General features: G+C 41.2%; 2 protein-coding genes across 12 annotated transcripts in view; both read left to right on the top strand.

Moving 5' to 3' along the window:
* Positions 1–135: 135 nt before the first annotated feature.
* On the top strand, positions 136–3,382 carry selenop2 (selenoprotein P2). Of its 2 annotated transcripts, none has more exons than XM_061797763.1 (5): positions 136–701; positions 894–1,150; positions 1,563–1,775; positions 1,952–2,060; positions 2,297–3,382. In XM_061797763.1, exons 2-5 carry the CDS (start codon positions 924–926, stop codon positions 2,615–2,617), a joined length of 870 nt encoding a protein of 289 aa, XP_061653747.1. In that variant the 5' UTR covers positions 136–701; positions 894–923; the 3' UTR covers positions 2,618–3,382. The 2 variants fall into 2 exon arrangements, with proteins under 2 accessions (XP_061653747.1, XP_061653748.1); XM_061797764.1 differs by having other exon boundaries at positions 886–1,150.
* Positions 3,383–5,493: 2,111 nt separating this feature from the next.
* LOC133488791 (elongation of very long chain fatty acids protein 7-like) overlaps positions 5,494–13,695 on the top strand; it is a 13,102-nt gene continuing 4,900 nt past the window's right edge. For 2 of the 10 annotated variants that reach the window (XM_061797131.1, XM_061797132.1), the window contains exons 1-7: positions 5,502–5,835; positions 7,312–7,378; positions 7,445–7,632; positions 9,138–9,218; positions 9,351–9,407; positions 9,521–9,635; positions 9,707–9,834. In XM_061797131.1, the coding sequence (XP_061653115.1) occupies positions 5,830–5,835; positions 7,312–7,378; positions 7,445–7,632; positions 9,138–9,218; positions 9,351–9,407; positions 9,521–9,635; positions 9,707–9,834 (642 nt within the window). In that variant the 5' untranslated portion in view covers positions 5,502–5,829. Of the gene's footprint in view, positions 5,836–7,311; positions 7,379–7,444; positions 7,633–8,562; positions 8,658–9,093; positions 9,219–9,350; positions 9,408–9,520; positions 9,636–9,706; positions 9,835–13,695 lie in introns of those variants that run through there. The other 8 variants (XM_061797122.1, XR_009791743.1, XM_061797129.1 and 5 more) reach the window with 8 other exon arrangements.

Genomic DNA, 13,695 nt, shown 5'->3' with positions numbered 1-13,695 from the left:
GTTTGTCCTGCACATTTGTGTGTTATGTGTGGAGGTCAAATTTGCAACTTCTCGGCCGGGGCGGATGTTAAGTAATGTAATATATATGGGCGTATTCAAGCCATGTATTTTGAAAGCGCTATATCGTGTCAAGCCTCGATCTGACAAGATTTTTGGTGCTTTCAAATTTTCAATACTGCTTTGAAAGAGTTGACATAACAATGGACCAATCAACTAGTTTATACTGGAATCTCTAAATTTGGTTGCTGATGATGGAATGATGCCACTACAAAAGCATTCGCCAGAAAGGTCAACTTTGGTACATTTGTTACTGCCTCCTCATCTGTATTTTTGTGATGAAGTGCTTAATGCATCAAGTCGTCATCTTCAGCAATCCTCCATCATTACGTTCATATTTGTCAGGTGTCTGTCCAGTATCATCAAAGCTAAAGGTGAGAAGACAGTTGCTTTTTTTTTTTCTAGGATTAGGTTGTACACAGGCCACTTTTAAACTTGTGTGAAAGTTTAGAATGTGGCACAGACCTTGGACTTTGTAAATCCAAAACACTTTAGCTACGTACGTGTTCCGTTGTTTGTGGACAGTGTTTCACTCCACCTCTTTGTTTGATTTGGGGGAAGAGTCCAACCTAGAAGCTTCAAAAACAGCTGAGGTGTTTCTAAGTGTTTGTTTGGGTGAACAGGACAGCAAGGATACAACAGAGGTAAGCAGTTATGGTTGGGCTTTGCTTTAGTACAAGGAATGTTATTATTATTATTATTATTATTGTAAGACTGTCCGGCGTCCAAAATCATGCTGCTGTGCATTGCAGTCTCCCAACCAAATGTATAGTTTCAACTTGCTGTAATAGATGAGTGATGATAAATTGACAGTGTATGTAAATGTACTTTTTCAGGCGGGTCAGTTTCACCAGCCAGTGAGGACAATGTCCTCACACCTGTTGCTGTGGACATGTTCGGCCTTGCCAGGTCTGCTGTTGGCCTCCATAAGCAGTCTGTTGGTCGAGGGGGAGGACGCAGGCACCAGGATTTGCAAACCTGCCCCCTACTGGGACATAAAGGGACAGGCACCTATGCAGGCATTGCAGGGAAGTGTGGTGGCGGTGGCACTGCTGAAGGCGAGCTGACGGTTTTGTCTCACTCAGGCCTCCAAGTAAGAAAGTGCATTTCATGTCGTATAACATTTTGACTTTTTGGAAGTCAGTGGTGCGAATATTGATTGATACAGTAGATGATAGACATCTTTGTTTCAAATTTGTCACAAAAAAAGTGCAGGGAGCTCCGCAGCAGCTCTTATAAGGTTCAAATAAAATATAAACAAATAAAGATATTCCCAGAGTCCTCGGCATCTCTTATTTAGTTAACTGAAGATGTAAATGAATACATTTTAAATATTGGTTGTCAGATTTAAAAAAAAAAAAAAAAATGCTTCAAAATGCCGAATATCGAAGCCAATAATCGGCCCAGGGGAGAATCAGTCACAAGAAATAACCTTGCATCCTGCTGGATTACATATTGTCATTTATTGAAATTTGACCCTGTGATTTTTCTGTCCTGACCTTTAGAATTAGAGACCTGCGTGACAAGCTGAACCATAGCAACCTGACAGAGGTGTCCTTCATGATAGTCAATGAGCGAGATCCTCTGTCCAGAGCAATGTACTGGGAGCTGAAGAGAAACGCACCTCCTGAAGTTCCAGTTTATCAGCAGAATCCCTTTCAAAATGATGTGTGGGAGGCGCTGGAGGGCGACAAAGATGACTTCCTAATCTACGACAGGTAACTCAGCCTCCTTGTCAGAAGTACAGTAAGACACACTCTTTCACTCGGCCACACACTTCCGATAAGAAATGTAGAAAATAATATTCTTACGCAACTGTTTGGATTTCCAACATCAGGAAACGCCTTTTTTTTAAAGGTCTTTTTTTTTGTGTGTCTTTTGATGTCCTGTCCAGGTGTGGTCTCCTTACATTCCATATAGTGCTTCCATACAGCTTCCTGCACTTCCCCTATGTTGAGGCTGCCATCAGAGCCACCTATTTTAAAAACATCTGCAACTGCCCTGTGAGTAGTCACGCATCCACAAATTTGGCATTGTTACACACTAACCACAATGCATTGATCCTTGAAATAATGCAATCATTGAAACAAATGGTTAATTGGGTTAGCAAGTGCATCACACAGAGAGCGGTTTCTAATATTGTGGTCACCTTATTTACTGTCGCTGAAGACCAAAACATGAGAGGCCGAAAGATACAGTACCAGATCAATAGTTAGCAATATCATTTTATCGTCCCCAGACTAATTTTACTACAGTGAATGGCATCATCACCAAGAACGATTCGCTGCCAGACAATGTCAACCACACCACGTCATCGCCCACAAATCAAGTGGATACAGACGATTCCGAAACGACAGTGACGACTCCTGAGCAGATACATACAAACCACCGCCATCGTGACCATCATCATCATCATCTTCGTTACGGCCACCAGAATCAGTCTTATCATCAGGAGGACCAGAATACAACTCAAAGTCTTGGTCATCTTCATCAGCATCGTCAACACTCTCACTCTCCACAGTCCTCGAATCACAGTCTTCATACCGGAAATGATAATTAGGATAACAGTTTAGGTCCTATTTGTTTTGGTTGGCATCGTATTGGACATTTATCCTTAACAGTTGTAGTAAAATGGGTCAAATCCGTTCAGTTCATTTGAAGCATTAGCAAATTCGTGCTGTGTCTGCTCGCATCTTCTCCCCGTGTGTGGAAAACAGTAGCTGACGTTCCTCTGTGTGCACTCCTCGTAATGAAGTCTACAGTCTGGAACCTGGCTACAGGAAGCTGCAGATGGATGTGTCAGGGGAGATGCATTGGACTGACAGGTGCTGTTTCTCAGACAGAGGCAGATGATGTGGTGCATTGATGCTGAGCACACCTCAGTCTGTTTATTTTTTAAACCTTCTGTTTCTCCTGTGCCTCATTAATTAGTAATGAACTAAAGTAATGCTTACATTTAGTTTTACAACACACACCTACGCATTGACAATGTTTTTGGTGCGCTACTCCTTGGAAACGGCATGAATGGGTATCATTTTTGAATTTTCGTGAGGTTTATGTATCTCACGCCCACAAGTTAGTAGTCGCGCACACTCGTTATCACTCGCAAAGACTTCTATGCCATTTTCTGGGTTCTGTACATTCTAGTTAACTTGTATTCTGGATGAAAGGCTATGTCTGTTTCAGGTCACTGTTTTTGTCATTTATACGTTTAAGTTGATTATTAATCTTTAGTTGTTGCTTTTTTTTTTTTCTTCTTTCAAGGATCAGAATGTAGATTAAGGCTTTAGATTGCTGCCATGGAATTAAAAGCAAATGTTCACAAGGCCTAAGGTTATTTGTACTCAACAAGACTAGGGTTTCCAAAATGATTTCAGCTCAAGATCATAAAAAAAGTGTATAGTAGGCTATTTTTATACAGATTCAGCATAAATGAATGATTCCTAAAGAACATCATCCATGCATCCATCCATCCATTTCCTGAACCGCTTGTCCTCACGAGGGTCACGGGTGTGCTGTCGCCTATCCCATCTGACTTTGGGCGAGAGGCGGGGTACACCCTGAATTGGTCGCCCGCAGGGCACATATACTGTACATGACAGTAAACAAACAACCATTCGTACTCACGTTCACACCTACGGACAATTTAGAGTCTTCAATTAACCGTGCATATTTTTGGAATGCAGGAGGAAAGCGAAGAAAACTCCCGTTTTAAGTAGTTTTTTTGTTATTATTATTATTACTTACAAAGGAAAGAGAAGTAGATTGTGGTTTAGTAAAGTAGAATCTCCAAAGTTGAATGCTGTAAAGTTGTGCAAGTTCAGTCTAAATTTACAGGAAATACATGCAGTCAAACCGTCATCATATGTGATCCTGCAAGACGATGGATGGGATTAACTCCATAAGTGCGGTTTGCTTTTAATGTATTGGCAAAGCAGCAACGTGTAATTATGACCTTATAACATTAAAAGGAACTACTGTACTGAGACGTGCAAGTGGGAGTTAAGTCACGTGTGCAAGTCGTAAGTATCGAGTCTTAATCTTTAACGTGTCGAGCACGTCCCAAGTAACTGTGGCATAAGTCAAGCAAACATCGTCGAGTCTTCACTGATTTTCAAGCAAGTCGAGACATGTCATTACTTGGGTTAAACAATCTTCCACTGTGAAATTATTATTTTTTTCACTGATCATCACAAACAAAAAAAAAGGTCTATACACTGTGAAATGAACAACACGCGAGAGTATGAAATCAAATGTACTACACACTGAATGAAGTTGCATTTATAAAAAAAAATAAAAAATGAAATGACAAACTGTACTGTGTCGTTGGTGGTGAAGGTGCGACGAGATCCTTCTGAGAAAACTCAACAAAGGCATTATGGATTTTGGGGCACACATTTTGAAGAGACGATTCAATTGAAAAAACAAACAAACCGCATGATAGTCAAAAGTCCATGGCAAAAAAAAAAAAAAGAATATGTAGGCCAGTAGACAGCGGTAAGACAACATATTGTATGTATAATGCCCACTTAATGTGTGTTAGTCACTCTGCTGTACGAAAACAATCAGAATCGCATGGCTTTTATTGGGCCCAAACCAATGTCCGTTTTTGTTGCTTTCTTTGTTGTCTTCTTAATAAACGACTTGAAACGTTCCGTTGTGACGTTGACATAGCTTACCTGTATTTGGGGGGTACTGCATTTGCGGGATGAAGTTAAATGTTGTGTTTCTTGTGCCTCTGTTGATCTCCTAACATTGTGGCAGCTTCACTGTAGCAAGGCTGACAAAAACATGAACAAATGACCATTGAGGGAAGGTAAATTGAAACTAAAGCATATTCTATCCGATGTAAATGAACTTCAGGACTTTGAGCTCATTCTGATGTGTGCGACAAGGCGGAAGATTCCGGTATGGGCGGGACATTCCAGTATGGGCAGTTTGCTCGCACATATCAAGTTTTTCCACCTCCTTCATAAGCCGTATTCAATGTACTATACCAGTACTGTTGAATGTCTTGCGAAAAAAAGAAACAGCTAATACAAATGGAGTTTGAAGCGTGTTGTTCTACCGTGACTGTATGCAATGTAATCGGAGTACAGTTTTTGAATATAGCAGAACCTTCTCACAAATTCTTCAGTTTGGATTGACGATGACCGAGCGATAATCAGATTCAGGATCAATGCGACTGGTCAAGTGCAACCAAAGAATTTGTCACCGGTAGTTGGTGTCACTAAAACAAAATATACAGCACACTTGAATTAAGCATTGCTGTATTATATACCGGTGTACTATAGTTCTGGATCACATACTGTTCCTGATATTTTAGTTACATTATTTAGCTACATGGGGGCGGACACTTTTTTGTGTCTTTAACATGGAAAGACTTTTCCACGCCCTCCCCATGAATGTGCTTTGCAATGCCACAGATATGTAAGGTTAGAGCACTATAAAGGAAATTTTTAGAATTTTCTAGTACAATTATCCTCTGTGTAGTCTGTGAACTGGATTAAATGATCACAATTGTGTTTATATTTCAATACTGAGCCTCCCTAATTGCGATAATTGCAAAAGTAGTGACCAGGAAATGGAGCAGTTGAAAGTGTACTAACTAGCAAAAGCAGTCACCAGGAGGCAATATGTCATGTTTGTTGTTGCAAAACAGGAAATGCTTCTTTGAGAAATTGGATTGCCACCATATGAAGACGTTTGAACTGGATCATGAGTTTGACTGGCACTGGCGCTGAAGAGGATAATCAAGAATTAGCCACCTGAATGGAGGTAGGTCCTTCTGCTTAACAGTATACGGTACAGTCAACGCCTTAGAGGTCCCCTCATAGGCAAACAGATTTGGTGGCATTGATTTTGTACTGGTTGCTGATGATGGTATTAGTCAAGTGTATGCATAATCTCCCGTGACAAACTGGTCACTGATGATTTTCTATAGCCCAGGGCATACATTTGGTCTACAGCGGGGGTCTCACACTCAATTTACCTTGGGGCCGCTGGAGGCAGAGTCTGGCCGAGGCACATGCACGCGCGCGCAATTTAAATTACAAATAAAAAAAAAAATGAAATAATCCAATCTCCTCAAACGTCTTTTTTATCTTTTTTAACACAAAATAAGATAAGATAAACAAGCCCACACAAATCCAACCGGACCACACCAACGAGTTCCCCACCCTGCTTTTATCTCGCCGCGCACGCATCACTGATTTATTCAGAGAGTGACATAACCTATATATACGTCGTATAATGTAACGCTGGGCAGCAACTTAAAACACTTTTTGGACGTGATGCGAACACACCGCGCTGGGGCTAATGTCCGCGTTTGCCTAGACAGGCACAGAAGAAAAATCTCCGTGGCAACGCTGCTGTAACTTTCACTCATTGAAAAATGTTTCTCTGCTTGCATCAAGCCCGATCGACGTCACGCCCCCGAGAGCCATATACCCCACCGTGATTGTTAGGTTCGTCAGCTCCGCACACAACACTGTAAAAGTGACATTCATAGAAAACTCGAGGGCCGCACGAATATGAAACTTTCATATTAAGGTGGGGGCCACAAAATATCGTCTCGCGGTCCGCAAATGGCCCGCGGGCCGTCAGTTTGAGAGCTCCGGTCTACAGGTTAACAATGCCACTTTGAAAAAATTTTTCTTTCATTTAAAAAAAAAAAAAAAAGGCAAACTGTCTCAATAAAAAAATGCAGATTTCCAATTCTACACAAGATGACTTGTCAAGTCATGAAGTTCAAGTGAAAGTCAAAGTCAAGTCTTGCTGAAGTATTTGGCAAGCAAGTCGTACGTCATAAAACTGGCAAGTTGAGTCGACTCGACTCGACTCATTTGACTCGTGTCGCCCCATCTCTGGTTGATGGAATGGGATGCAAATGTTCTGAACTCCTGTTTCGATGGCAGTGTTGTATTGGGCAGGAAAATGCTCCTCAGAGGAGTTGTGCCATCATCCAGGTCTGCATGGATGGAGCTCAACTTCTCATCGTTGAGGTGTGGTTGTTCTTTAAACCACACACTAATTGAAACTGAATCAACAGCACTTTTGCTAGTTGAGCAGTGCAATCAATCCATTTTGCCTCAACTGAGACATGGAGTGGAGTTTCACATATTTGATTCACAGTCGAGAGGTCCAGGGTTGGAATCTTGGCTCAGTCCTTCCTAAATACTGTATTTACGTTGATGTGTGTTAATTGCTTGCTTACCTTGTAGCGCAATGATTATTGTTTCTATTCCAATTCAGGGTTTTCAGGAGCTCACCATTTGGCAAAAAGTCCAGTTTTATTACCAAGGAATGCTCGAAAATGGAGGTACGCTTTCATTTGGCACAAACATATTGTACAGAAACGTTCTTGATTCACGTTTTCTCTGTCTAGATAAGAGGATAGAAAACTGGCTGCTGGTCTACTCCCCGGCACCCGTCACCTTTATAGTTATGTGCTACCTGGTCCTTGTTTGGGTTGGGCCGAAGCTGATGGCAAAGAAGGAGCCCTTCAACCTCCAACTTGTCTTGATAGTTTACAATTTCACTATGGTCTTCCTGTCTGCATACATGTTCTATGAGGTACTAATATGTGACAACTTTTATCCATTTATTCTTAACGCTCAACAAAAATGGAAACATAGAGGTTACGGAGCAAAAGATACAAACAACCAATTCACTCCCGTCCAAAAGTATTTGAACGACTTATGTCAAGTCCTTTATTTTTGCAGTAGACTAAAAACAATCGGTTTTGACATTAGACAAGAGATGAACATTTCAACATTTACCTTCAGGTATAAACATCTGAATCAAACACAAAACTTAAAAGATAGCAACTTTATTTTTTTTTGGGTATGAATCCACCATTTTTTTCCTGTTAACAAAAGTATTGGAACATGTGACTGAGGGGTTGCTTTGTTACTGAGGGGCTGTTACAATGATAATTCAAACAGGAAATAGTGCTGAACCTCCCCCTCTTCTTCGAAGCCCATAATATGCACTTAACCAAGACCAGCTAAAATATTCTGACCACCTGCCTCACTCCTCCTTCGCCGACATATTTAATGCTAAATCAAATAAAGACTTAGCTTTTTAAAAAATACTTGCCGCACCTTCCCAAAGTCAAAATGTTGCCATCATAAAACCTTTATTAAAGAGCGATTTCACAATTTAAAAAAACAAAAAAAAATCCCTTTTTGTCATATTTGTTAAAACTGTTGAACTGTATGACCACACAGTGATGCAACATGAGTAAAATATTTGTGGGGGGGGGGAATCAGCCCCCTCTGGCCCCATCTTGATTTACAAGAAACTGCAGCGCCTGGGGAAAAACAACCAGAGACAGAATGTGTGCCTGTGAAATGACTGACAAAGCGGGGCATGGCACCCAGCCTCACGCTGACCTTTTACCTTAGGCTTGAGGCGTTTTGCTGAAACTATAGCAGAATATCCACGTCAGGCAAATTGAAAAAATGCCCATCCCTTGTTTTCCAACAACTGTGCAAAACACAGGTGAACATAGGAGTTGGCTTTCAGAGTTGAGGGAACCTCAGGCAGCTGAGCGGATTCAGAAGTCATGCGGAATTAGCAACATTTCTGCTTGACAGGTAAGTTTGTCACCCCCTTTTTGATTTTTGATTTATTGTACATTCCAAAAAGTAAAACTTTAAACCAATTAATTTAGTATCATAGTAACACTCCATTATGAATTAGATGCTTTTCCGTGGTATCAAGGTGACAGGTCAGCACAAGGCCGCGGAACTGTGCCCACTACAAGTGCACGGGAAATGACACCTCGTCAGCCATTGCTTTTTGACATTCATAACTGTTATACAAATGTAAAATGCTGACAGCTTTAAAGTAGAACTTGCAAACAACAAATAATGTAGTGTGATGTGAATTCAGTCGTGCAGTGCGAGATTAGTGTGAGTGCCAGGGCATTGAGTGTCTTCACGTTAACATTCAACAGAGTTGACTCTTTTATCATTGCTACTTTACTTTCTTGTTCCATTTTTTTTTTTTTTTTGCATGTCCTTTCGTAAGGAAGACGTGAGAGTTGGGCTGAAAGGCAAGTTCTGTCTTTGCAGTTTACGGCAGCTTCCTGGATGGCTCGTTACAGTCTGCTGTGCCAGCCAGTCGACTACAGCGACAGTCTACTGGCCATGAGGGTAATACTGTCCCCTAAATAGCACACTTCTTTCCTACGTATCGTCGGATTTTCAAAGTCTGTGCCTAATTCACTGCTAAATAGATTGACACGAGACTAATACTAATTCCATGTGTCCGACCGTGTTGTACAGATGGCCAGAGTGTGCTGGATGTTTTACCTCTCCAAATATGTAGAGTTCTGTGACACAGTGAGTATGACAGTCACATTATTGTTGCTGGTTTAAATGTGTTGACGCAAATTAAGTGAGCTGCCATCTATTTATGCAAGCGGCTAATGCTAGTGTCGTTTCCCTTAAATCAGATGTTTTTCATATTGAGGAAAAAGAACAGCCAGCTGACCTTCCTCCATGTCTACCATCACAGCACCATGATCTTGAACTGTTGGCTGGGGTTAAAGTACACGCCAGGTGGCCAGTGTGAGTACACACAAATATGCAAAGCTGCCGCAACAATATTGATGTACTCATTGTGTCATATACGCTGAAAGCTTTCATGTGTGGCATGCTCAACTCCCTGGTGCATGTGGCAATGTATCTCTACTATGGTCTCGCTGCGTTTGGCCCACGTATGACCAGATATCTCTGGTGGAAACACTACCTCACCATCTTACAGCTGGTTAGTATTTGTGTCTCAGTGTGTGTACGCTTTAAAATTTCATGTTCATTACAAAAAAAAATGTTGTTTTTATTGTGGTGTCACAGTGCTACTAAAGAAACTACTTTCGATGAACTCGGTTGGGCATTGTGAGCTCACCTTTTTCTATGTGTTCAACTTTTATTTAATTTTTTTTTTCTTTCTTAACCTGGGTTTGCTCAAACCCCAGCGGTACAGTGAGTCGCAGGAGTTCGACAGTACACGCCTACCGTGTGCGTGCTTGTGTCCGTAAAAGCCTTTTAAGACTGTATTTTGAATGCCATGTCCACGCCGTTCGTCAAAGTGGGCGTTTATTGTCGTGGCACTTCACCTCGCGTTGAAAGATTTGGGTTTCTTAAACTATTTTACTGAACAATATGCCAACAATCCACTCGAGTTGACCGGCATCGCTGTGGCGTCAGATGGCCCATCCAATAGGAGAGGGGTCTGTGAAGTGATTTCGGAGTGCAAACAGCATCTCTGCCTACATTGCGCCACAGCGCCAGTGAAGAAACAGCAGCCAATTCTGGAACTAACAGACATTATCAGCACCGGTTTAAGTAACAGCTGTAAGGAATGCTCAGCGAGGCCGTGGATTACATCACCTTTTCTGTTAACAACATTCAATAAACGTTTGGGAACGGAGGACGCTAATTGTTGAAGCTTTGTAGGTGGAATTCTTGCAGCCATAAAATCCCAAGTTAATAATGATTTGCTCAAAACAATCAAGTTTATCAGTTTGAACAATATAAAATATCTTGTCTTTGTAGTGTATTCAAGTAAATATAGGTTGAACATGATTTGCAAATCATTGTATTCTGTTTTTATTTCTGCTTAACACAACGTCCCAACTTCATTGGAATTGGGGTTGTAATTAGAAACGCTTTGGTCGGGTAGAAGCAAACAGCGCGCTGGACTCTCTTCCTTCTCTCGTGGGATCCTGAAGCCGAGTGGCTCCTCTTTTCAGATTGCAGTCATTTCACTCAACGACTCCTTGTCTAACTGGTTCTCGCCTGTTCTTAGTCTGAATGTTATCAGTATGTCTGCAGTGCACGTGCGTGTGCGTGCGTGTGCATGTGTGCGTGTGCGTGTGTTCATAACAGAGTGTGGTCAGTTTTAACAGACAAAAGCTAGTGTGTGTGTGTCCTAGTGTCCTATAAGCAGGAGCTCGGAAAAATATCTTACACAACTGGAAACTATTTTGGCCTGCCCATAGGGGTTAGCGATTGCTAAAAAGGCTCCAAAAATCGGGTGGGAAAAAAAAAATTGGAGGGGCGGGGAGTTCAGGTTCCATATAATGAATTATTTAATAATAATAATTAGTATTATTATTATTATGAATTAAGCAATTTAATAAAAGAAGAGGCTCAAGGTGAACTATGAGCAGAATCTCACCTCGAGCTTGTCTTCTCTCTCTCTCTCTCTCTCTCTCTCTCTCTCTCTCTCTCTCCTGTTTTCCCCACAATTTGCAGAGCAATGCATTCAAAGCCCCTTGGAATTAAGAGCACTAATTACAACGGCACACATCTTGCGCTCACAACCACCCCGCAACAGCAACACACAACAATAAACACATATAACAAACCGGAGTGCTATACTTTGGTTTGTACCATTAGATGTTGGAACAGCATGCTAGTTGTATGATTGTTTTTGGGGGGGCAAACGTTTTAAAAACTATTGGTATTTAACTTTTTTGTAAGCTGATGTAAATCGTTATTGGGGGGTATAAAATCTCACTTAGGGCGCCACAGTGGCCCTGCAGTCGATGTCCGTTAAATCAGGGTGTGTGAATTGGAGGTTCAACGGTAGACTGGAAATATAACATAACTTGTTCATTTCTCAACCAATTTTCATGAGGTTTACTTATTTTGTCAATGTCAAAGCATGTGCTATTCATGCAGCACATTTGGGGGGGAAAAAGTATTCTGTTTTATCATCAGTACGGTACACAGTATTATAGTTGTGTCAGTGGCGTGCGGTGAGTTTGGGACCTGGGCCTTCAGTGACCTAATCCACCACTTAATAACGCCATCACGTCGCAAAAATAATGTATACAAAAACACTACACTGCAAAATCTGCAAAAATGTCAACAATTCCATTTTTTTTCTGTCAATATGGGGTGCTGTGTGCTCACTAATGTGGAAAAAAATAAACTGAAATGATTTTAGAAAATGGCTGCAATATAAAAAAGAGTGGAAAATTTAAGGGGGTCTGAATACTTTCGGTACCAAGTGTATATACACTATATTGCCAAAAGTATTTGCTCACCTGCCTTCAATCAGATATGACTTTAAGTGGCATCCCATTTTTAATCCATAGCGTTTAATATGACATTGGGCCACTCTTCTGGGAGGAGCGCATTTGTGAGGTGGTTCCACACTGATGTTGGAAGAGAAGGCTTGGCTCTCAGTCTCTGTGCTAATTCATCCAAAAGTGTTCTGCAGGGTTGAGGTCAGGATTGTGCAGGTCAGTCAAGTTCGTCCACATCAAACTCTCTCATCCGTGTCTTTATGAACCTTGATTTGTGCCCTGAAGCATAGTTATGTTGAAACAGGATTGAGCCATCTCCAAACTGTTCCCACAAAGTTGGAAATGTCCAAAATATTAGCATCTGAGCTCCAGTGAAAGGAACTCTGAATGCTTCAAGCATACCAAAAGATTGTGGCCAGTCAAACAGTTTGGGGATTACCCCTTCCTGTTCCAAGATTTCTGTGCACTGGTGCACAAAGCAAGGTCAGTAAAGACATGGATGAGAGTATGGATGAACTTGACTGGCCTGGCCTCAACCTGATAGAACACCTTTTGGGTTGATTTCGAGTGGACAGAGAGCTTGGCCTTCTCGTCCAAAATCAAGTGACCTCACAAATATGCTCCTGGAAGAATGGCCAAAAACACACACACACACGCAGTGTGTTAGTTAGTTAGAAATTAAATCAATTAGTATTGATCATTGCCGGCGGCGTTTCTCGATGTTGTTGATAAATGTCTTTTGCTTTGCATAGTAGAGTTTTAAGTTACGGATGTAGCGCCGAACTGTATTTACTGACATTGGTTTTCTGAAGTGTTCCTGAGCCCATGCGGTGATATCCTTTACACATCGATGTCGGTTTTTGATGCAGTGCCGCCTGAGGGATCGAAGGTCACGGGCATTCAATGTTGGTTTTCGGCCTTGCCGCTTACATGCAGTGATTTCTCCAGATTCTCTGAACCTTTTGATGATATTATGGACCGTAGATGATGAACTCCCTAAATTCCTTGCAATTGTACATTGAAGAACATTGTCCTTACACTGTTCGACTATTTTCTCACGCACTTGTTCACAAAGAGGTGAACCTCGCCCCATCTTTGCTTGTGAATGACTGAGCAATTCAGGGAAGCTCCTTTTATACCCAATCATGGCACCCACCTGTTCCCAATTAGCCCGTTCACCTGTGTGATGTTCCAAACAGGTGTTTGATGAGCATTCCTCAACTTTCTCCGTCTTTTTTGCCACTGGTCCCAGCTTTTTTGGAACGTGTTGCAGCCCTAAAATTCAAAGTTAATGATTATTTGCCAAAAACAATCAAGTTTGTCAGTTTGAACGTTAAATATCTTGTCTTTGTAGTGTATTCAATTAAATATAGGTTGAACATGATTTGCAAATCATTGTATTCTGTTTTTATTTTTGTTCAACACAACGTCCCAACTTCATTGGAATTGGGGGTTGTACGACAGTGACTCAAGAAATATTTTGTGCAGGATTCCAATAATAACTACAGTAAACGGTCTGTTCTGATAAGAAACTGATCTTACACCTTTGTCCTTTGTGAGCAATGGGCTTTTAATTAAGACTTTGTTTCCAG

The sequence above is a fragment of the Phyllopteryx taeniolatus genome, chromosome 14, assembly GCF_024500385.1.
Source record: "Phyllopteryx taeniolatus isolate TA_2022b chromosome 14, UOR_Ptae_1.2, whole genome shotgun sequence".
Lineage (NCBI taxonomy): Eukaryota > Metazoa > Chordata > Actinopteri > Syngnathiformes > Syngnathidae > Phyllopteryx > Phyllopteryx taeniolatus.
Note: the sequence above shows the minus strand (reverse complement) of the source record. Positions and strands in the feature narration are given on the sequence as shown.